Genomic DNA, 24,963 nt, shown 5'->3' on the forward strand with positions numbered 1-24,963 from the left:
ACATTTGGCTTCGCATCATGATTACATTATTGTCATCACTTTTCCGCGGATTTTATCAGTGGCCGAATATTTATGGGAGTGACAGTATAGGTGAAGATGGGGGCTCTGCCTAAGATGAATTCTAATACTGAAGATGGCACAAAACACCCAGCCCACTGGACAACGGAATTAACTAATGAAAGATAATGAAAGTTAAAACCCAGTTGGGAGTCAAACCCAGAACTCCTTGGACCAAAGGACAGCATGCTAACCATTTAGCCATAGAGCCGGACATATTCGTAGGTTAAGCATTAGCATTCCAGTATCTCTTATGATCAGTTTTCTAGTAGTTGAAGGAATGTCATTTTGTAGATATATTCTGCTCAAGAAAATTCAGTCATATATTTCTAACCCAGAAACAGGTACATGGTAATTTTGTCACAAACTAGCTTGTGAAATAAATAATATTTTTAATCAATTGCTAAAGTATGTTTTGTGTCTCATATTGCAAACTAGCAACATGTACCCATTCTTTGCATGGAAATTGGTAATTGATTTCACAATTCCTTAATGAATTTATGCAAAGTTGAATGCCTGTATTCAAAAGTTTAATATGGCATGTTAAACTGATATTCTTCTACGAAAGCACTTGGCAGTAATATGAAGTATGATAAGGCTGAACAAAGTGGAGACAGAATGGGGTAGATCATAGAGTTTATTGAACGATTCAGTTCCTGGTCTGAAGTTGTGCATAATTCTCCGTATTTCACGGTTACATATTGTTGTTCATCTGAAACTGGGAGTGGCGCTGTGGCTGAAGACTCATGAAACCAGTCGTCGATGATAACCTCCCTTATTATGTGCTCTGTCGAAAGGAGTAAAATGGCTCTTTAGTTAAACCATTTAAGCCAACTTGAAATGACATGAAAGCCTGTAAAACAATCCATTAATGATAACTCCCTTGGTATCCTATCAAAAAGGTGCACATGAGGCAATACTTTCTAGAAATTGATTTCCATTAAGGCAGCTAGTTTTCTAAAAAGTTGGTCATGTATATTTTTTGGGAAGGTAAAATCACTGTTTCGACTTCCCATAAACCCCCAAACCATTCTTGGATTTAGAAATAATATTGACCCTAATACCTACCCAAGGACACATTTGGTAGAAATATATAGAGTAGTTTCCCAGTTATAACAGCTCAACAAATGGACAAATAGACAAATCGACAACGACAACAACAACAACAACAACCAAAAAAACCCTCTCGAAGTTAGACTGAAAAACGGTCCGTTAATGATATATCCCTTATTAATCCTTGTATCGAAATGATGCACAAGAGAAAAAGTTTTAGAAATTGATTTTCATTGAGACAGGTAGATTTCCATTGGTTGTGTATATTTTGTGCGAGTGCAAATTCACGGTTTTGGTTTCATATAAAGCCCTAGTCATTTTAGGGATTTAGATACAATATTGGCCCTAAACACACCCAAGGATAGGTGGATTCTAAATATGAAGTTTGGTAGAAATATATCCAGTAGTTCAAGTTATAAGAACTCAAACAAAGACATACAGACAGACACTAAAGCTATAAAATATGCAGATGGTCATTATTACACCTGAAACGGATAACTGAATGAAAATTTTGCCAAAATAGTCAGTGCACAGACACACAGTCATTATTATTTTATTTATATAGATACCCAATCAACTTAATCACCGTATGTAGTCGAGTGTGGGATGGGAGTTATCTCCAGAGAGATTTCGTAATGAATATAACAATTGCAAGGAATGATTCAAAATCTGTGAACAGCTGTAGGCCCATATGCTCATTCAATGTTTGTTGTAACTTGCTAGTGAAGTTTGTGAACCAATAAGTAATGCATATTTGAAGGCGATTGATCCCTTATTTGATTACCATAGTGCTTTTTTGCTCTCATCATTTCATCAAGGTGACATTTGAGTGTAATATTCATGGACCATTCCTTTTCACAGACTGTTTAGTCATTATGTCTTTTTCTTAACCTTAGAAAGAAAAATATGTAACATATCCTCAGTAATGCTAGTGCAATGGCAAAATTGCAGACAGTGTAGCTTTCAGTACAGTGCACACAATTGAAAGGCAATCACTGAGCTGGCCAGTTAAACTGCTGAGGGATGTGATGGAAAGGTTTCTTCTCTCACTTCCTTGTCAGTGATTTCTTCATTGGTATATAACAACTTGTTTTGCAAAAAAAATCCTAAATTGGTCACTCCTCACCTCTACAGTAGTTCATCTATGTACTCACACGCTGCAGGCTCTCTGTAGCAAGATAAGATAAGCTGATTGCGAGGTCTGAACTTTCAGCTCGAGGTAAAGTTTACAGTTTTCTTCAGGTCTTCACAGAATAGAATTTTCCATTTCTTCTGAATTTTGCTGAAAATGAACATTAGAAAGATGGTTCCTACCATCTGGAAGTATGGAGAGATCAAATAAAACCCTCACTTAAGATATAATTTTAAGTTTGGTTATAAATTAAAGCGGGGATTGGGATAAGTCTTCTGCAATGAAAACAACTTCCAGTGCTCTTCTTGATCATTATACTGTTCCTAAACAGTACAGCCATGTTATAAATCCATACGTGCAAGTACCCAGTAAACTAAACATCACGTATAGATACAAACAATTAAAAATCGCCGTCAATTTGTTATTAATTCTGTTTACATGCGTCTGTTCTCAGGCTATTTAACCATGTTGATACACAGTGGTATGAATAGCACATGCTGAAGTTCAATATGTGTGTAAATGAAGTATATCAATCACCCTTGAAGTTCATAATTCACAAATATTATACGTAGGTGACAATAATTTTCTCTGTTCCAATTCATTTCTTACAGACAATCTTTCTGCATGCTTTACACATGTGCACATACCATTCGTGTCCTTTGTACTTTTGTTGTACAGTTGGCATTTCCTGCATATGTGGTGATTTTAGGTTCATTGTCATTATCAACAGTAAACAAACATTATATAAACAGTATTTCATACCAATTGTAACATACGGACTAGAAACGCTGGTGACAAGATAGTGAGATCCATTACAAGATATTAGAATCATTCTGCATTGATGGTTTTCACTTTAAAAAGGAAAAATTAAATGCATCATCCTAATTCAATACAAAACATAATTCCATCATTAGATGGAGCAATAAAATTCAAACATGTTTTGACTCGTTTGAGCCATCTTCAGTGAAATAAGGGGGATTAAAGTAATCTACATAATACAAGCTAAAAATGTGCTAAAAACATAATGAAGGAACAAAAGAAAAAGCAAAAGAGACGTGACGGAAATAAAAACAATAACAATATAACAATATTTACAATTTTGTCGCTGCCCTCCCGACCATTTAAAATAAGGCAAATACACCTAACCAGCATTGGAAACAATCTTTGAGAACGGGACCGCTAAATTGAGAATGATGCTATTCTAAAATGTTTAATTCATCGGCATTTTTCCATCACTTATCACTAGGGGCTGGATGTTTTAAAAACGCATATGCGCATATGTTAATACATATTTTGAACGTTAGTGCATATTTTGAACGTTAGTGTATATACAGGTATATTTTTCTCTTATGTGTGATCGATTATCTAAGATTTCTGAATGAAATAATGAAAAATCTAATGAACTCTATATGTTTTACATCCCTTGGCAACACGAGAAGCTTTCCCCTGATCAAGGAAACGGCTTTCAGTGTCCCAATACAAGCAGGTAGACAGATTATGGCCCAGTTCATGACAGCTATTTCCTTCTTTATGACATTCCTTTCTCCTTACAGTAGCCTCCCAAGGTTTGCTTAAACAGTTGCGTTCATCTGTTAACTTGCTGGTTGTCTATTGCAGTGTTTTACCAGATTAAACTGCCAAAATTCCTAAAGATAAAGAGCTTTAGGTTTGTTTTTAATTAAACAATGGATATCAGGCAATAGTGACTATAACTTACAAATGACGGTGATGTAGTATACTCTCAAGAGTGTAAAATGTGATAAAAAATGTCAAATTGAATAGCATTTGAAAACAGCTTCACATCTCAAATCAGAAGAGCAGAGTAAGAGTATGCAACAGCTACTTTTAACCCTCAGGCACACGTGCCAGATTTTAGGACACAGACATACACTTGGGGTGCTTTCCACCCCACATATAATTGTATTATAAAATATGAATTACTGTATTAATTGGATATTTTAAGATAGATTATGTGAGAATGACTCTTTCTGCGACATGTAGGGGCATACTTCTTTTGAAACTCCTCTCCGCTGTATTTACAAAATGAATCATACCTACCTTGTTTTTTCATTTACAGTTTTGCATGTTTCTAATAAATGCATTTTAGATCCTAGTAAAATATTTAGAAACCTACTTTTTGTCTTAATTATGGTGAACGGAATAATAAATGGAACAAAATAATGCACTTTAGATATATGTTTATTTGAAAAAAATCTGAAATTATAGAGGCTGAACTACCCAAAGGAAATAGTTAACCGGAAATAAGAAAGAATGTTTCTCATGAAAGAAATGTACCATAAATACATATTAGTTAACTATTGAATTTTAAATGACAATTCATATATCTTAAGAATCAATAGTATAGTTCATAAATGTCCTGTGCTTTAAAAATATGGGGATGGAGGATGGTGTTGTATCTTTCACTCAGGAGCGCACACTTTAGAGTACACTATTCTGTGTTCCATGCAGAAAAGCTTGTTGTAACTGCAGCATGATGTTCGAGTTTTCCTGTCCTTTTTCCACAGTCAAACTTCACAGCAACCGGAAGTTCTCAGTTGTTTCTTGGGGGTGCTTAAATTCAGTACCACTGATACGCTTCACTGCTGCCTTCAGATGAGCAGGTAGGGTCTGTTTAGTAGCCCAAGATGCTATATGTGCTTTCGTGAGCTGCACACCTAATTCTTTGAGAAACAATCTTCTGACTATTGTATAACAAACATTCTCTAGTCCAGTATTGTTCCTATAAATAATAAAAGCATTTATGGCTGCAACATTTAACATTCCAAAAAATACTGTAATTGGCCAACGTTTACACTTTTCAGATACAGTGTATGTTCCACTGAGCTTGTCAATGACATCAGTACCGCCTGTATTTAAATTGTAATCAGTGATCATGACAGGTTTCTGTTGAACACCAGTTTCAAGGATCGATTTTGTCATCATGATGCATGATCGATTTATTATTTCCCTGCTTTGGAACATAAGAAGTTATGGACATGTCCTTGGAAAATGCAAAGAGGCTTGAATATTTCTCCTTGTGCTTTTTCTCTGTTAGTTCCCTTGGCATTTCCCGCTTATTAGGCGCATAGTTCCAGTGCAAGAGAGACTGTATTCCTTGAGCAAGTCCTTAGTGAGAGGAACACTCACAAACCAGTTATCTAAAAATATGTTCCGTCCACTGACATTGATGGAGGCAATTAACCGTTTCACTACATCAGCTGCAGAATTTTATACACGATATGGTCCTTCTGGCTGTACGCCAATATACACTTTTCTATTACAAATGTAGAACCACCAAGAGTCTGCCAATCCAAAAGTCTTGATACCATATCTTGCAGGCTTACTCTTTATGTACTGCCAGAATGGAAATTTTTTTCGAAAAGGTTCTAACTTTTCATCACACGTTACAAATTCTGACAGGGAGAATCCATTCTGAAAATTCTTGACGATCATTTCAAAAACATCTCTTATGGGAGCTAGTTTATCCAGCTTTCTTCGCTCTTCACAAGTGTTGATATTGTGGAGTGACTGCTACTTTCACGAACACAAATACGCGCGGGGTGGAATCCACCCCAGTCAGTGATTTGCGATGTGCACTGTTCAACTGTCTCACAGGAACTGGTTGATATTGAGTGAAAACATGGTGGAGAACCACCTGGAGAGGTACAAGGGCAGAGAGAGCCCAGAAAAGTTATTTGTTCATTTCATAATGAAATAAAATGGCCTGGGGTGTATTCCTCCCCATACGCGTGTGTTTGAGGGTTAACCGACGTGAAAACACGGTGTGATGTTAGTACATTTTTCGCTGATATTTGTAAGGCTTTTGTATGCAGCAACATTCCACTGCATAAACTGAATAATCCACATCTACGCTCGTTTCTTGAAAAGTATTGTGCTATTCAAAGAATACCAGATGAATCTGCCTTAGGAAGAACTATTTACATTCACTGTACGCTTCTGTTATTGATTCAATTACGCTTCTGTTATTGATTCAATATGATCTGACATAGGAGGGAACTGTGTCTGGATATCGGTAGATGAAGCAACTGATTCGTGTGGTCAATACATTGCGAACTTCATAGTGGGTAAATTATGTCCGGAAGAACCCGGCAAACCTCATTTATTTTCGTGCAAATTGCTAGAAAAAATGAACCACACTACAGTTGCAAGATTTGTTAATGATTCCCTGCGACTTCTGCGGCCTAGTGAATTGAGAGTGATTGTTACAAAGTGCGCCTTTTAGTCACAGATGCAGCTTCGTATATGTTGAAAGTTGGTCAATCTCTTCGAGTATTTTTTCCATATCTCATCCATATCACAAGTTTGGCCCATGGATTGCATCCTATTGCAGAAGAGATACGTACCCTCTTTCCATCTGTCAACAAAATAATTTCAAGTGGGGAAAAAACTGTTCCTAAAAGCACCGGCTCGTGTACAGTTGTATAAAACTCATCTGCCTCAGGTTTCTCTTCCACCGGAACCTGTTCTCACAAGATGTATCATTCTACCAGGAGAACTTAAATCAAGTGAAAGATGTAGTTAAAAGTATTGACGAGTCATACTGCGTGTGTTCATGAAGCAAAGTGCGCATTTGAATCTGAAACTGTATACAATGACATCAGTTTCATCCATGTGCATTATTTGTCGCTTTCAGAGATGTGTAAGGGCCTAGAAACTCGCGGTGCACTCCTACATGAATCCCTTCACTTAACTCAAAACACCATTAGTTCTTTAAATGGTGTCCCTGGTGAAACTGGAGAAAAAGTTCAAAGGAAACTCAGTGCGGTGTTGAACTCGAACCTAGGACTGAAGAAGATTCAATCCATAAGCAACTACATAAGTGGAATCAGGCAGTCTTTGCCAGAAGAATGTTCGGAGAAGTCAGTGCCAGTGTACAAGTATTGCCCAGTTTCATCCGTCAATGTAGAACGATCACTTTCAGCGTATAAATTAATTCTGTCCGACAACAGAAAGTCATTGACACCTGAAAATATTGAAAAACTCTTGATAACCTACTGCCATGCATCATTTTGCAAGGAATGAAACATGTTTGTCAGTTTAACACTGAGTTAAAATTAATTAATACATTTGGTAAGTGTATTTTGTTTTATTTTTAGTGCATGTTTTGTGCATATTTTCAACATTTTTATTGCATATGTGCATGCATATTTTTGGAGTTTTTAGTGCATATGAATCCAGGGCCTACTTATCACATACATTTCACCTAGCACGTTGTCTCATCTCAAACTTAGTTTCTCAAGCTTTTTCACTCCCCTCCTAGCCATACATGGTGATGGTGTTTCTATAAAGATAGACTGTCAGCCTGACTTTTCAACACAGTGATTTCGTCTTGTTTTTGAATTGTTATCAAACTAAAATTTTTAGACTAAGAATGGTGTGAAAAAATTGTTGCATGTGGGATTCCTTCCCTTTTTTTGTTGCTAGTGGCTTTACGTTGCACCGACACAGATAGGTCGTATGGCGATGATGGGATAGGAAAGGTCTAGGAGCTGGAAGGAAGCGGCCGTGGCCTTAATTAAGGTACAGCCCCAGCATTTGCCTGGTGTGAAAATGGGAAACCACGGAAAACCATCTTCAAGGCTGCCGACAGTGGGATTCGAACCCACTATCTCCCGGATGCATTCCTTCCCTGATGTACATGAAAGGTACCCTCAACTTCTCTACAACAAAGTCACGCACACCCACATTTGCTGAGCACTGTTCTTCCTTTCCTAAATAAGGAAATGCATTCAATCTCTCTTCCATCTTCAATTTAGATGAATCTGATGGAGAGGTACGAGAGGAATTTTTATTATTGCCATTGATGCTTTCATGGCCTGTACTTATAGACATGATACTGTATAGGCTTTTGGGCTTATGCTATGTCAAGAAAATAAAGTGAAATTCTTTACGTTTTGCAGCGAACTGTGCTCTGCATCATGAGAAGAAGCCTTTCTCGTGGACTGTCAAGATTTTCTTCTGATGACACAGAGCACAGTTCTCTGCAAAACATAAAGAATTTCATCTTTTCTTGACACGGCATAAGCCCAAAAGCCTATACAGTATCATGTCTATTATTATTATTATTATTATTATTATTATTATTATTATTATTATTATTAAATTGTACATGTACAATTTAGGGTGGTAGATGGAGAACGGAAGTGCCTCCATCCCAATTGATGCTACTTACTCTGCTGTTTCTCCCACTTTTGTCCATAGAGTCATCTTTGCTTAATTTCAGGAGACTGGCTATGATATCTTCCTATATTCTTCTGTGTTCAACATTGTAGGAATCATTCACAACATAAACCCAACAAGCTGCCAATGATTCGTTTACATACTCCACTCCTGACTCTCACTGTTGCAGTGGGAACTCTGGGTTTCACATGACATGGAGTGGGAGAAGACACAAATCATGAATACCATACAAAGGGAACAAAAGCTAAGCAAAATTTTATATATATATAGAAAACACATTTTTGTAAAATACAATAGGGGTCAAAAATGACCCTTCCATCCTTCTAGGTTTAATTGAATTATAGGGGCCAAGCCATTAGGGCTGGGGTATCCAAATTTTAACAACGGTTAATAAAGCCTAAATGATGACAAGTCATATAGGCCTAGTATGAATGAAATTCAAAATTACTTGAATTCATAAAAGGGTCAAAATTCTTTCAAGAGTTAACCCCCTAATCGGGCGCGTAGCAGTCTAAACGACCGACCTCTAAAAGTTTTGGACAAGGAATCTGTCTGAAGGTCAGCTATACCGCCCCTCCTCCAGACTATCTCCCCCAAGGGATCATCTAGCCACCTGATAGGGTGGTCCCTCCTCAGTCGCCCTGTAGACAGGGAGGTAGATGGTCGAGTCAGTCTGCGGTCTTTTACACCGGTGCACCCGTTAGTGTAACTTGTGTCTCGGTGTTTGTGACCAGTACGCGTCTGGCTGTGTTTTACTAGATTCGTTTAGTTTCGTATTCATATACATCTCAATATGGATCCTGCTGAAGAGGATAGGATCCGATTATTGATAGAGAGTGTTTGAAAAGGAAGAAAGTGAAAGAATAACTGCATTTGTGAAAGACAGAGACAAAGCAGTAGGATGCCTATTGGAAGAAGTTGATAAGGCAGCAGAAGATACTTTCAGACAGCAGTCACAAAGTGATGAGAAGGTTAAATCGTGAATACCATGCAAAGGGAACAAAAGCTAAGCAAAATTATATATATATATAGGAAACACATTTTTGTAAAATATAACAGGGGTCAAAAAAGACCCTTCCATCCTTCTATGTTAATTGAATTATCGGGGCCAAGCCATTAGGGCTGGGGCATCCAATTTTTACAAAGGTTAGTAAAGCAGGTAGCAGGTAGGGACCCTCTTCGGAGGCAGCCCTACCCAGGGAGTGGCGCCCCTGCCTATGTGAGTCTCAGAGCACACTGACCCGGTGTGTAACATCTGGTATGGGTCCCAGCTCAGGGTTACGAGTGAAGACCTCAACGGCATCTACGGCGGAAAAGGTGGACTTTGGTACGGTGGAGATGGCGGAAGGGGTGAACCCGTAGCATCTGTACTCCAGAGGAGCGGCTACGAAAGGCGTCTGGTTCCATGTTAGGAGCGGGCTAATTTTGAACCTGGCAGTAGGTATAAAATGCCTTTGGGTGTGGCGAGCCCATCGTAACAATAGCCCATATGGACAAAGCAGATATGGTGCCTCGGAAATGGTTAGGGCGTCCCCTGCTAAAAGCGACGCGCAGCTCTTCAGGTGCTGGGGGAACTGTGAGAAATGGGCAACCAGCACCAAACTTCATTAAGATTGCAACAGCAAATGTCCTGACACTGACAGGAAAGACCGAGGAACTGGTTGACTTTATGAAAGAAAAAGATATAGCCATACTTGGACTGTGTGAGACCAAGAAGAGGGGCACGGGAGAGATTTCTGTGAAAGAAGGATAGAGGCTGTATTACAGCGGAGGACCTGCAGCAAAAAATGGAGTGGCCATCATACTTAGAAAAGAAATCCAAGAATATGTGGAATATACAAAATCCGTCAGCGATAGGATAATGGTGATGAGACTCCACTTTGAAAATGGTGTGAAAGATCTATTTCAGTTTTATACCCCACAAACGGGTTGCATAGATGAACATCTGGAGGACTTTTTAGAGGAAGTGGAGAGTCAGATAGAAGATAAGGAAGTGATATTGATGGGAGATCTAAATGCACAAGTGGGAATGGAAAGACAAGGAAAGGAAGATGTTGTAGGGCCCTTTGGATATGGAAAGGTAAACCCAGAAGGCGAGGTGTTGGTGGATTTTTGCATGAGGAACCAAATGATTGTTGGAAACACCTAGTTAGGAAGAAGAACAGTCAGAAGATTACAAGGTATGGTTGGGGAGACAGAAGAACAAAGACCATGATTGATTATATAATCATAGAGAAAGAACACCGGAAGAATCTTTTAGATGTTACAGCTATGCCTGAAGAAGCCTTTGGTGAGGATCATAGAGTTGTGGTAGGAAAATTGAAAGTGGGAAAGATTGAAAAACCTCCATTATTAAGAGAGAAAAGAATTAAAGTATGGAAGTTGAAGGAGAAAAGCATACAAGAAGAATTTCAAAGGGAAATAATACTGTGACAATTTACATCACCATTTTAGTTGTGTACAGTATGGCTGTAAGAAAGCAATTGAAATGACATGAAAGCATCTCTTGGTCACCTGTTAGATATTGAGTGAGTTTAGTATGTAATGCAATACATGTTCCAAGGTCAGCCTAGATCAGTGACAGGAAACAAATCATCTGCAAATGGTAGTAACTTAGCATAATGTGAGTACGTGTCATTGCAACAGATTTAAGGAAGCACTGGTGGGATGTGCAGAAAAGGTATGTGGTAGAATATCAGGAAATGTGAAGGAGAAAGAGACACACTGGTGGAATGATAGGGTAAAGATTAAAGTGAAGGGAAAGAAAACGGCATGGAAAGCATCTAAGACTGAAGAAAGTAGTGGAGGAAGAAAAGAGGAAGAGCTGGGCCTTATTCACACAGAAATTGAGAGATGATATGCAGGGCAGCAAGAAATTACTTTATGGTATCTTAAGAAACAAAAAGAGAGATCAAGTAAACACCAGATTTGTGAAAGATGAGGACAGCATAATATTAACAAAGCCAGAAGAAATAAGGAATAGATCAATAACAACAAGTAAGTTCTTTTCATAAGCCAGAATTACAGAAGATGGGAAAATATCTGGCCGGCCCCGCGGTGTAGGGGTAGCATGCCTGCCTCTTACCCGGAGGCCCCGGGTTCGATACCCGGCCAGGTCATGGATTTTTACCTGCATCTGGGGGCTGGTTCGAGGTCCACTCAGCCTACGTGATTACAATTGAGGAGCTATCTGACAGTGAGATGGCGGCCCCGGTCCAGAAAGCCAAGAATACGGGAATGATATGGTGATGACATTCATCGACATTGGCAAAAAGGAATAATCATCCCAGTTTTCAAGAAAGGTGATAAGAAAGTTTTGAAGAACTACAGGGGAATTACTATAATATCCCATGTTGCTAAGATAATGGAGAGGATACTGGAAAGTAGGATAAGGTTGAGGGTTGAGAATCAGATACTGGAAAATCAGTTTGGTTTCAGAAGTGGAAGGTCAACAATAGAGCCCATGTTCATTATGAGGCAGCTAATGGAAAAGCAATGGGAGTACGGCCAAGAGGACCGCACAACACCTCGTAATCTGCAGGCCTTCGGGCTGAGCAGTGGTCGTTTGGTAGGCCAAGACCCTTTGGGTCTGTTGTGCCATGGGGTTTGGTTTTGTTTGGTTTTTGGGAAAATATCTGAGAAGTTTGAAAAGATTGTAAACAAGCAAATGGCTTTTTCCAGAGTATGAATGGTGTACTGTGGAGCCAAGAAGTTCCAAGGAAATGCAGAGAAATTCTGTATATGACCTGTTGTGTAAGTTTATTAAGAAGGAAGCCATACTTTCTAGTGACAACTCAGTTTCCAGTTAATATAACTTTAAAGCTTATCCTTTTGTCAGAAACACTGTATAATTAGTGTTTTCGACAGACTGGAAAGCTTCTGTTATGTAAGTGCCATTATTAACACATGCAGCAGAAACATCAAAAATAAAATGAGATGAGAATAGAGTTCAGGTAACTGAGATGAAATTCCTGAGAAGTATCATAGGGAAGGCAAGAAAAGTTAAAATCAGAAATCAAGAAATTGGAAAGAGGATTGGACTTTCAAAACCACAGGACAGGACAGAAACAAGCAAGCTGAAATGGAATGGATACATAATGCGAATGGGAGAAGACTGGATCCAGAGAAAGTGTTTACAGAGAAACCAACAGGAAAGAGACCACAAGGAAGACAGGTGAATAGATACAGCACAGGAGAGTACTGTGTAGAGAAGAGAGAAGGGAGAATAGAATCAATCAGTCATCACTGATCTGCATTTAGGACTGTCACCCAGGTGACAGATTCCCTATCAATTGTTTACCTAGTCTTGATATAGATTTTGATTCCCGTAGCCATAGTAGTCATCAATTTTTGTGAAGGAGGCCAAGTCTTTTATAGTGTATTGGCACTACCTGAGGCTCCAAACAGCCTGTCCAATGGCCTCCACTACATGCACTAGCCATGCGTCTTGCTAGGTACCAACTGATGAGCCCAAATCAGGACACTGGGGAAAAATGCTGGCAACCAAGAATGAGTTAGCTGGAAAATTTATAATTTCCAATAACAGACCATTTATATTGGAATGACGAATGTACTTATTCAGGACAAATATTTCAGGTTCCCTAAGGGAATCAATATCTATATGGAGTAACAGTTGTCACTGGTAATGTTTCAATTCAAATTTTGTGTCAAAGAAGTCAATCTTTTTACAATGTCAAATGGTGTATTGGATGTCACAAAAGGGCCTGATTTCTGAATTTCTCAGTACAGCTCAAAATTATGCATATGTGTAATATGTTTTGCTGTCACACAGGGCATATATTTTTATGCCTTATTTGACCGGTTTGTTTGGCATATACTGCTCAAAATCACAGCTCCCTCAAAAGCCTATGAGCAGGACATTTATAGTGTGCCAAACTCACTATGTGAATAATTCCGTTGACAGTTGTTGAGGAAGCTTGTATGCAATTCCTTAATAGCTGCTGTTTTTCTTGATGAGTGTGGACGTTATCAAACATGGGCTTGCATCAAAATACAAAACAACTTCAGACTGAATACAGCTCATAGGATAAGCATACTAGTGCTATCAAAACCGAATTTCAACCTATTAGGTTGTGTTACGTACATTTACTACGTGTTGAAGAGATGTTACGTACAGAACAAAAATGGCCAACCAGACACCAGTGGGATCCGAACCCACAACCTCCCGATTTCGCGTCGGTTGCTCTACCAATTGAGCTATGGTGGCCTAGGCCATCTTTGTTCTGTTGGAAAGGATCTAAGCTACAGGTCTGGTACTACTACCATCACACTGTAGAGTGCGTTTAAGTTGCCCGTTGAGGGCCAAGTCAATGAATATTGAATGGGTTCGGATCCCACTGGTGTCCGGTTGGCCATTTTTGTTCTGTACTTAACATCTCTTCAACACGTACTAAATGTACGTAACACAACCTAATAGGTTGAAATTCGATTTTGATTACAATGTGGTCGTGAAAATTCAATATTCATACTAGTGCTGTCTACTTTCCAGATTTCATCAGCATTAGTGTATCTTTCTTTCTTCATTCTGATCAAGAATATTACCCCTAAAAGAGCCATTATATCTGTTCTCATTGTGTCACTGCAGTCTCTCTCTCTCTCTCTCTCTCTCTCTCTCTCTCTCAGAAATTCAGCGGCGGGAGCGCAATTTGTCAATAAAAATATTACAGTATTGTCAATGATGTCAAAATCAAAAAATTTTAGAAATGCATCAAGTTCATTTCTAATATCCCTTGCAATTCATTTTGGACTAGGAAAAGCTTTTACTATATTTCTCAGCCTAGTTTTGCCTGATTCAGTAGCCAATTTGCTACTCCAGATTGTGACTAAGTCTTTACCTAAATAAAATCTCATATCATCTCCATTGTTGTCAGGTTCACCTACTCCCAAATCCACTGACTGATTCGTATCACTATCCTCTTCTTTCTCTTCCATAATTACATGTCCGTGATCACCGTCCTCGTCCCTGCCCGCATCCTCTCGGAATTCCAAGATCTAGATCATCATCAGAAAGCTCTAGAAGAACTGAACGAATGTCCTCCACGGTTGCTAATCTTTCAGCCCTTTCAGATGAAATAGATAAGTAATTTTTGAACTTTTTTTTAGATTAAGAAACAGTTTGTGGATAAGACAAAAGGAATTTCCTTTATTTATGGTAATGAAATAAATCTGAAACATGTTGGCATTTATAATTTCTGATTTTATTTTATTTAGCGTATGACTTACATAAAGTGCAAAACAATGGGGAATAAACAAAGAAAAGAAAAACAAGTTCATGATGGCCACTTTCCAGCAGTACTTATAAATTACAGTCCAGGTTCTTGAGCCATTCAACTACATCAAGTGTCACATCAATCAAATCTGGTCTCTCCCCTGGGTAACACCTAATAGGATACTGAAAGGTGTTATGATAGATTGTCTGACTGTCATTTCCACAGTCGCAGGCAGCTGATGGTTTACAACCCCATTTATATGCTGAGGCAGCACAGCGTCCATGATTAGTGCATATCCAGTGTAATCAGGTCCATAACTGATGAGGTAGCTGGAATCCCAGGGACCTTTCATTATGCTGTTTGACTCGTCATTGTGGAGGTGCCTTAGTGGACCATTCCTCATTCCATTTCTGTTGTAGCTTGAAGTTTTTTTCTGAATGAATCAGTCCTACTAACATTGATGAGTTTCTTAAATCTATTTGGTGATGTAATATCATACGATCTGAAATGTCAGCATTTATTGGTAACTGTGGGTTGGACACCATTTTTTGATATTCTCAGACTCTCCATGATTAGTGCATATCCAGTGTAATCAGGTCCATAACTGATGAGGTAGCTGGAATCCCAGGGACCTTTCATTATGCTGTTTGACTCGTCATTGTGGAGGTGCCTTAGTGGACCATTCCTCATTCCATTTCTGTTGTAGCTTGAAGTTTTTTTCTGAATGAATCAGTCCTACTAACATTGATGAGTTTCTTAAATCTATTTGGTGATGTAATATCATACGATCTGAAATGTCAGCATTTATTGGTAACTGTGGGTTGGACACCATTTTTTGATATTCTCAGACTAAGCTGTTTTGTTTCCTAAGATGTGGAGGAGCAGTATCATAGAGAGTTGGTAACCAGTAAACTGGGGTGGACTTAATGGTCCCAGATATCAGTCTCATTCATATTGGAATTATAAATTTACTCACTCAGGACAAATATTTCTGGTTCTTTACAGTAATCAATGTCTATATCATCTGACGGCCTAGCAGGCATCATTTTTTGTAAAAGGGACCAAGTCTCTCAAAGTGCATTGATACTGCCTTTGGCTCCAAGTAGCCTATGCAGTGGCCTCCACTATATGCACTTGCCGTGTGTCTTGGTAGGTGTGCTAGTTACCAACTGATGAGCCCAAATTGGCACACTGTGGTAAAATGCTGGCAACCAAGAATGAGTTAGCTGGAAAATTTATCATTTCCAGTAACATACCATTTATATTGGAACTATTACTCCAATTACAAGCTGGCATTGTATCTTTATAAAAATAGACTCTCATTTTTGGCTACTCTTAAGAAGAATAAAAGAGGAATACCACCTGAATTTATACCAAGCAAAACAAGAGCTTTGAAGTCTTGTGTGTTTGGTTTCCAGTATAACATGACGCTTTTGTCCGTGATCACAAAATCTATATGGGGTGTGTTTTTGTCAACTATGAACAACTCCAATAAAAATGACAAGGACACCAATAAGACAGTGTGAAGAAGGGAGAAGTCAACACACGAGATCAGTTGTCAGCATCTTACTCGACTTCCTAAATAACAAGAAGATGGCCACTGGCTGTATTTTTCTCACTCTCTGGATATAGCAGGAATAAATTTGATGATCATTTCCTTTGGAAATAATTCCCAAAAAATGTGCAGAAGAAGGTTTTTCCTGACTGACCTGTCTTTTTGAATTGATGGAAAGCCACCTTCAGCTGAGAGCAGTCATAAAAAATCTCCCAATGATGGCAGCTTGTTTTTGGCGAAGTATCATGAGCTACCAGCTTCCACACATATGGAAGAGATACAAACCAGGCCCTGACAACTTTATGCTTGTCACAAGTGGAAAAATACAACCGTCAAGTGCATAAAGTGTGCCTTACATGTCTGTGAGAATCACCGAATTTGGGAGGTAGTTTCACATGGAAAAGTGAAGATACTGAAGAACTTAATGAAGACTATTGATCTTGAGTTTCCTAAATGTAAGCTATAGTTTCATTCCAGAATGTTAAATTTAAGGTTACCTACACCTTTGCCATTAAAAAAAAAAAATAGTTATTTCTGGTAAATATCTCCTTTAATATTTCATTCAAATTTTCCTTTTTTTTACCTCCTAGTTATGGTAATTTCTAGTTCAGGGCCATCCAAACATTGCTCCCCGAGCCAGTGCTCCGAGCGCTTTGGGGGAAGGTAGTTTTGGTAGTGGTGGGAGGAGCTTGGCTGGCTGAGCGAGCAGCCGATACATCAGTCACTAGTCTAGTCCAATGCGCTTTGTTGACAGAGTGAAACTAAATCACTTTCCCAGCTGTCATAAAAATAAATGAAATGGCATATGGCTTTTAGTGCCGGGAGTGTCCGAGGACAAGTTCGGCTCGCCAGATGCAGGTCTTTCAATTTGACGCCCGTAGGCGACCTGAATGTTGGAATAAGGATGAAATGATGTTGAAGACGACACATACACCCAGTCCTCCTGCCAGCGAAATCAACTAATTATGGTTAAAATTCCCGACCCTGCCGGGAATCGAACCCGGGACCCCTGTGACCAAAGGTCAGCACGCTAACCATTTAGCCATGGAGCCGGGCGCAGCTGTCATGACTGAACATCATAAACCAGAATGGGAAATTTGATTTATCTGTACAGCTTATAAAGGGCATGCCAAATGTTTGGTGTGCCACCGAGATTTAGTGTGTTTAAAATAAACACAATTTGGAACAGCACTATAGTGCCAACCACAGGGATGATTATGGTCATTTGACAGATGCCAGTCGCTAATCAAAGTTGGAAGAATTGAAAGAAAGTTTCAAGCAGCACTATTCTATAAGTATTTTTTAAATTTTAAAATGATTGTTTACAAACGGGAATGAAGAAATGTTTGAATTATCTGAAGAACACTAAAATTGTGATTTGTCGTGTTTTTTTTTTTTGATAGGAGATTGACGAGAGTGAGGTTGGTGGACCCATTTTACGAGCAAGCTATAGATGTTCTCTGCGATTTTCCAAAGCTGAGGAACCCTTCATGGAAGGGAATTTAATCAAGGAGTGCCTAATGGACGCGGCGGCATGTATTTGTCCTGTGGAGCTAGTTGAGAAATTTGACAAAATCTCTCCTTCTCTTCAAACTGTGGCTCGCAGAATAGACAATATGGCCGTTGACATGGAACAGCAATTAATGGACAAGGCAGCAAATTTTATATCATTTTTCCATCGTCCTCGACGAATCAACCAACAATGCAGACACAGCTCAGCTCGTTATTTTCATTCGAGGGGTGAATGACGATGATGATCTTCGGGTCACCAAGGATTTCCTAGACTAGGTAGCTCTCAAAGACTCCACTACTGGTTTCAAAATTTTTCAAGCTGTGGAGGGTGTTTTTGAGTCAATGGGATCAAAATGGGAGCTCCTGCTTTACGTGGTCTATGCTCGGGGGTTCCTCAGCTATGTAAAAGTAAAACTGGCTGAAAGCGGTCGTACCCTAATGGCGGCAATCCATTGCTTGATACAGCAGGAGGCAATCTGTGCAAAAGTCGCCAAGCCTAAAGACCTAATGGGAACAGTTGTGCGAATGGTAAATTTTCTTCACACCCAAAGACTCACGCACCGTCAATTCAAAGAGTTCTTGGACGACATCGAAGCGGATATCCCGTACCATGCAGAAGTAAGATGGCTGAGCAAGGCGAAGATGCTTCATCGTGCTTTTGTGACATGAAAGGGTGGCCCGAAGTTCTTTTGCGTGATCCTAAGTGGGTGGCAGACTTGGCATTACTGCCCATCTGAATGCTTTGAACACTTCGCTTCAGGGTGAAAAGCACAATATCTGCGATTTGGTGGAAATAATTCAAGCGTCCAAAAGAAAATTGATTTTGTGGGCAAACCAGATGCGTGCAAGGAACACAGGACATTTTCTATAGCTTGAAATAGTGAAAGAAAGTGTCGACTTGATGACTACTTGCAGCTAATTCGCCAATTACAAGAAGAGTTTGAAAGGAGATTTTCAGAATTATCAGAACTCCAAGCGGTGTTAGATGTACTTGTTCGACCATTTTCTCTTAGAACAGACAGTGCTCCACAATTAAGAGTTGATTGAACTGCAGTGCAATGTTCATCTTAAAGACCGCTTTCTAATGTCACGAAGTTTAGAAGAATTTTAAACAGCGGCTTTCCGCAAGAAGAATAACCCCTTTTGTATCAACGTGCATGTAAAGTTCTGTCAATGTTCGGCTCAACATACGTTTGTGAGCGTTTCTTTTTGGTTCTTAAGCTTACCAAAAGTAACATCGTGCAACGATGAGCGATAGAAACTTTCACAATTGTTTAAGAATAGCTGTGTCCAGAAATATTGTACCCAATTTGGAGAAGATTACTTGCTCCAAAAGTAAAAGCTCGTAAAAACGACTGAGCAAAAGTCACTCAAGGTCTGTACTATCTGTTCATATTTGTAAAATTTTGTTGAATTTTCTCTCAGATATGTTCTAATTTCAGATTTGAATAAATCACTTTATTCTTTACTTAACACTTGATTTCGTTTCCTGCATATTCCATAATTGGAGTACCTTTCGATTTATATATGCGGTATATTTGTGATGGCAAAACAGCCCTATCAGTATGATGTCAACAAACCCACAAAAGCCGTCGACCGCACGTCTGTACGTACGTATCGAGTCAGTGCGGTGCGAACATCATACGTCTGTCCCAGGTCTCCTCACTGCCACACTGTTGTAGTGGTAGGAGAAGGAGCGCTAGTCTGACTGCCCAGTGCTCGCCGAGCGCGGAAGCGCAATGACTGGATGGCCCTGTTCTAGATGGAGACATTGGGGGGTTTTATTCACGGAAAAAAAATGAATCTGTCAAAACACGTGTCTTATTTCATTTTGAAAACTAGCATTTCTGTAGAACCCTTGATTATTCCCAAAAATTTTTGCGTTTAAATGCTATTTTGTTGGAACCGCAATCCATGCGTCATGCACCCATCCGTGTAAAGTCTTAAGGCGTGCCAACCAGAGAATTAATATAAAATTGAAATAGATATCACTAATCTTAATTTGTACCTACAAACACTAAACACCAATATTTATAGCACTAAATGGATCTCTCTCTGTAAAACACACACACACACACACACACACACACATAAAATTTTACTACATTATCACTGTGATAAGACAGGTTCACATTCAACAGCCAACCATTCACTAAAATGTCCAGCAAGAAGAAATAGTTGTGGAGATACAGGCAATGATGGAAGTTTTTGATCCACAACCTTATCCAGGAAAGAACTGGAAACAGAAAATTGTCTATTGTGTCTATCTGTTGTTGTTTTTTTTTTTTTTTTTTTTCATATACTGTATTTCTTCTAAGCAGGTCTCTTTTGGGTTGTTATTTTAGCTCCGTCATAACTCTTCACTAAAGAATGATTTTGGGGAACATATTTTTTGATCCTGCACAAGAATTTTATGCCCTAGTACTTCAGTTGATCCTGACATCTCATGAACACATTACAGTTTTTCTTGTCAGTCTCATATCTTACCATTGTTCACCTTTCCTACCCAGCTTTTTCTTTACAAAAAATTCAGAACCACATTTCAGAAGGCCTCCAGTCGTTTAACATAGCCTTTACTTAATATCATGTCTCACAACAATATATTGAAATTGGGGACATTTCAGTCTTTAGCCCTTATTTTCTCAAGGTGAGGGATAAGGTACGGGTTAGCTTATCAGGGACAGCATTTCTTGAAACACTTGGTTTTTAAATAACTATTAGGCACATGATTTCAAGTTCAAAGCAGAGATTTTCAGTTACAATTTTGCCTAGTTACTTGAATTGCACTTGTTCTCCATTTACAAGGATACACAGTTACTAGTACTGAATTCCTCAATCTGTCCCACCCTGATATACCCTTTCCTGACATGCAGTTTCAAGAAAATCGCACAGAATTTTTTATCCGATAGCGATAAAATGATTAAAAGTGCAACAAAGGAGATATTGCAGTTGCCGACGGATACTCCAGATGGCATGATGTACACCGAAAAGAAATACAAAGGACTTGCTCTTTTTAAAACCTCATGGGAAGTTTACCTACAATGCATTAATACCTGCAACATCTTGATCAAGACTAAAAATCCACTCGGCGTCGCTTCGAGGGATTCTCACGCGGAGAGTCGGGAATGTGTAGAGCGTTTAAAGTTAGCAAACGCTGATACCCTGAAAATAACCGCTAAGAACGGCCTGTACAATACTAAGAAGATCCGTCAAGAGCTACGAGAACATGAATTCACCTCCTGGTGTTCACTACCGCAAAAAGGACTCAATGTACAACTGTACAAGGAGTACACACCAGCAAACTCTTGGGTGCGAGATCATACCGGACTGTCTTGCAACGAGTGGAGAGAGGCTATAAAGATGACTGCCAATGTTTCTGCGGTGCGCTCAGTGCCAGGCATATCCATGGACAACAACCTCTGTCGGTATTGCCACGGAGAGAAAGAAACTCTTGGTCATGTCCTGGGATTCCGCTCACGCAGGGAGCTCCTAAGAACGCGGCACCACCAGATCAGATCCTTCATTGCCGAAGAAATGAGAAAGAAGGGATTCACTGTACATGAGGAGGTTCACGGACTGGCCATAAACGGCAGTTCACAGAGAATTGACATCATAGCCTTTAAAGACAACAGCTCTCAAGGATTCATCTTAGATCCGACTGTCAGGTTCGAGCACCACAGCGGTCAGCCAGAGGAGGTCAATCTAGAAAAGATTAACAAATACAAACCCACTATCCCTTACTACAAATCTAAATACCACCTTCAGGAAATTGAAGTAATAGGGATAATGGTCGGAGCTCGCGGTACCATACTTCGTCGCCACATGGAAGCGCTTCCAACTCCCTATGAAGCTCATCCCCGAAATTGCGACTCTCGTCCTCCGAGGCTCCATCAAGATCCTGAGACACCACCTCTACAGCTACATGTCTGAAACGCCGCACTAATTATACTGTTCCTTCATAATTTAGAGTTTTCTTCAATTAATAGATCTGTACAGAAAATTTGATATGTTTTACCTTGTACTTAGTGGCAGCCTGTAAATACAGGAGGTTGTTCCTAAATAAATGGAAATGTATATGGGAATTTGTCTTCTTCAGGTTAATTTTCTTTCTATGTTGAAATACTTTATTATTCAATGTTTTAGTTAACATTTTTGGACTTTCTGCAAGTATCTTATAAGAGATGTGATTTTCAAAGCAATATAATTATTATGCCTTAACCGTATGCTTTAATTAGAAATTACTAAAATAACTTTTTAATAGTCTCTTTAATTGCACATAATGAGTTTTCTCCTTGTTTTTTCTCTTTTTCTCAATTTGCAGGGCCCAGTTAAAGCATCAGAAAAGGAGGTCAGCTGTTAAAGCTGACTAAATTTGAGAGAATGAATGCAGGAGAATTTGAGGAGGTGATGATAGAAATCCACCCTGAGTTTGATGCTTGCAGGAATAGATCCCTTAATGATGGCATGCGAACAGTATCTGTTGATACCTTTGATTTAGATATATGCTTTGTGCAGAAGAGTGGATACCATTTAGGAAAGAGTGTTGCTGTGGATACTAGCGATTTGGAAGAACATTATGAATTCTACAGATATGAACAGAAATTTAGAATCAGTAAAACTATATCAACAGACACCCATGATTTAGAGTATCGTAACAAGCCACGAGTAACTGTCAGCACTGGTGTTGATACAGATGATTTAGTTGAATCTTTTCCTGAAAGCTTTTGCAGTGTGTGTAATAGATGTTGTAAAAGATCTAGTGGTGAGATATTTAATGGACATTTAAATAGGCAAAATGGATTTATTAATCATTTATGGACAGACTCCTGTAGTAATAAAAATGGTATTAGAAATCTTTTAAGTGGTTGTCAAACTAATATCGAAGTACCACAGCAAAATGCCTTGGTACTCAGTGAGGTGAAACGTGCAGATGATTCTGTTTATGCCCATAACACTGAAGAGCTGAAAATCTCTAGCAACAGAGTTAATAAAACGGGCATTAAGGAACTCAAAGAAACAAGACCATTATTATTAAGAAAGGATTTTCAAAGCAATTCAAGATTCCATATGTCACAGAATAGTGTTATTCTTGGGAATGAAGAGCAGAAAAATGATTCTGAGGTAAGTGATAATAATAATAGTGAAGATGTGCATTTGGATGAGAGTGATCATGATGGTAAGTATTTAGTGAACTCTGGAAGTATAAAGGATAAAAAATTAGAAAATGGTTATTCAGATATGTGTGTGAAATTGGAAGAAAAATGTTCTAAACAAGATAAAACAAAGAAGTTTGAGTGTGATATCTGCAAGGCAGCATTTACTCGTAAGCAAAATATTGTGGTTCATTTACAAATGCATAGTCTAGATAGAACATTTTCTTGTGGTGATTGTGGTAGAACGTTTGTAGCCTTAAATCAGTTGCGCACCCATGTTCAGAGTCATCTAACTGGGTTCTGTTTGTTTCGTTGTGAGCTCTGTGGGAAAGGATTTGACTTGAATGAGGAATTGGAACACCATAAAAGTACTCATAATGGTGGAGAATCATTTAGATGTAGTAGCTGTCACCAGGTTTTCAGACTAGAGGATGAGTTTAAATTGCACTGTTGTAAAGAGAGACAGGAAATTGAGGATTGTACTGTATGTGGAAAAAGTTTCCAGTCTCCTACTTCCTTGTCTCATCACATCCAAATTTTTCATAAAATGGATAAAATGCCATCCAATACAAGTCGAATTAAAACTTCCTTTGAGTGTTTAACCTGTGGAAAAGTGTTTCGCTGTAGAAGTGCTTTGAAGTGTCATGAAACTGTTCATACTGGAGAACGTAATTATGTTTGTGAGACTTGTAATAAGGCGTTTCCAACAAAGGCAAGTTTAAAAGCTCATGCTTCCACTCATAGTGGTCTTAAGCCATTTATTTGTTCTACATGTGGCAAAGCCTTTGCTAAAAATGACAGTTTGAAGACACATCTTCGTAAACATACGGGTGAACGGCCATTCAAATGTGACATATGTGGCCAGGCTTTTGATCGTAACTTCACACTGAAAAATCATCGTGTTACACATACTGGTGAGAAGAAAAATATCTGTCCAATTTGTGGGAAAGCATTTGCCACTCGTGGAGCTCTCAGTACTCATGAGCGGACTAGACACAGCTCAAATCCTGAAAAGCCTCGGAAACCATACAAACGTCGAATCCGTGATTTTGAACCATGTGTCTGTGATGTGTGTGGGAAAGTATATTCAAACCAGGCTAATTTACGTATACATAAATTGACACATTCAGGAGATAAGCCTTTTTTATGTACTGTTTGTGGACAGTCATTTGCCAAAAAATACACCTTGCAGTGCCACACTAGGAAACATACTGACGAGCGTCCATTTGCGTGTGATATTTGTGGGCTCACTTTCTTCAGGAACCATACCCTAAAGACTCACAAACTGAGACATACTGGGGAGCGTCCCCATGTATGTACACTATGTGGCCGGAGTTTTATTCAAAGCGCAAGTCTTGCATACCACATCCGTCATCACGATCGACCTCCTAGAATCAAGGGACACAAAAAGAAGAAGAAGATTTTTGGTGTTTTCTTGTATGATCAGCCTTCTTTAAATGATAACAACAAAATTCTCCCTGAATTTTCTCAACAGGAAGTTTCAGTAGAATAATTTTGTCATGTACTGTAATTTGTGTATGTTATGAGATAATATTATGTAACTGTGAGTTTCATATTCATACCAATTGAAGGTGCAATGGCTATGCAGTACAGAAAGATTGCTCACAGAATTTGAGAGGTAATAGAGAAGACCAATAGAAACATTGTTATTTGGATAATGGCTTGGAGTGTGTAATAATTTTGTTATGGTCCTTGGTTTCTTAATGTCAGGTACTATCATAATGAGTTCACTTAACTATCGCTCTCAAAAATACTGAAATCATTTGCATGCTAATTTGAATATTCAGGTAGCTGGAATGCAGTTGATCCCTGTTATGTTACGTCCTTGGACCTTGACTGATGTTTAGAAACAGGATCCTTGCTCCTTTTATATATACAGTATTATAAAAATTAAAAATACTTACATTTAACTGATTTATGGAAAAGATGTGGATATAAAATTTCATTTCTCAAGAAGGTGGATACGTGTTCATTTTTATTTTATTTTTAAACACCTATAAAAATCTAGTTATTCATGGAATGGTAATATACCTATTTACATTTACATAT

The 24,963-nt window shown here is 38.7% G+C and overlaps 1 protein-coding gene across 1 annotated transcript; it reads left to right on the plus strand.

Annotated features, from left to right (window-relative positions):
• Positions 1-22,120: 22,120 nt before the first annotated feature.
• LOC136874527 (oocyte zinc finger protein XlCOF6-like) lies at positions 22,121-24,510 on the plus strand. The gene has a single exon (XM_067148164.2). The coding sequence runs from the start codon at positions 22,121-22,123 to the stop codon at positions 24,404-24,406; it is 2,286 nt and encodes a 761-aa protein (XP_067004265.2). The 3' UTR covers positions 24,407-24,510.
• Positions 24,511-24,963: the final 453 nt, after the last annotated feature.

This window comes from Anabrus simplex, chromosome 5, assembly GCF_040414725.1.
Source record: "Anabrus simplex isolate iqAnaSimp1 chromosome 5, ASM4041472v1, whole genome shotgun sequence".
In the NCBI taxonomy this organism is placed as follows: domain Eukaryota; kingdom Metazoa; phylum Arthropoda; class Insecta; order Orthoptera; family Tettigoniidae; genus Anabrus; species Anabrus simplex.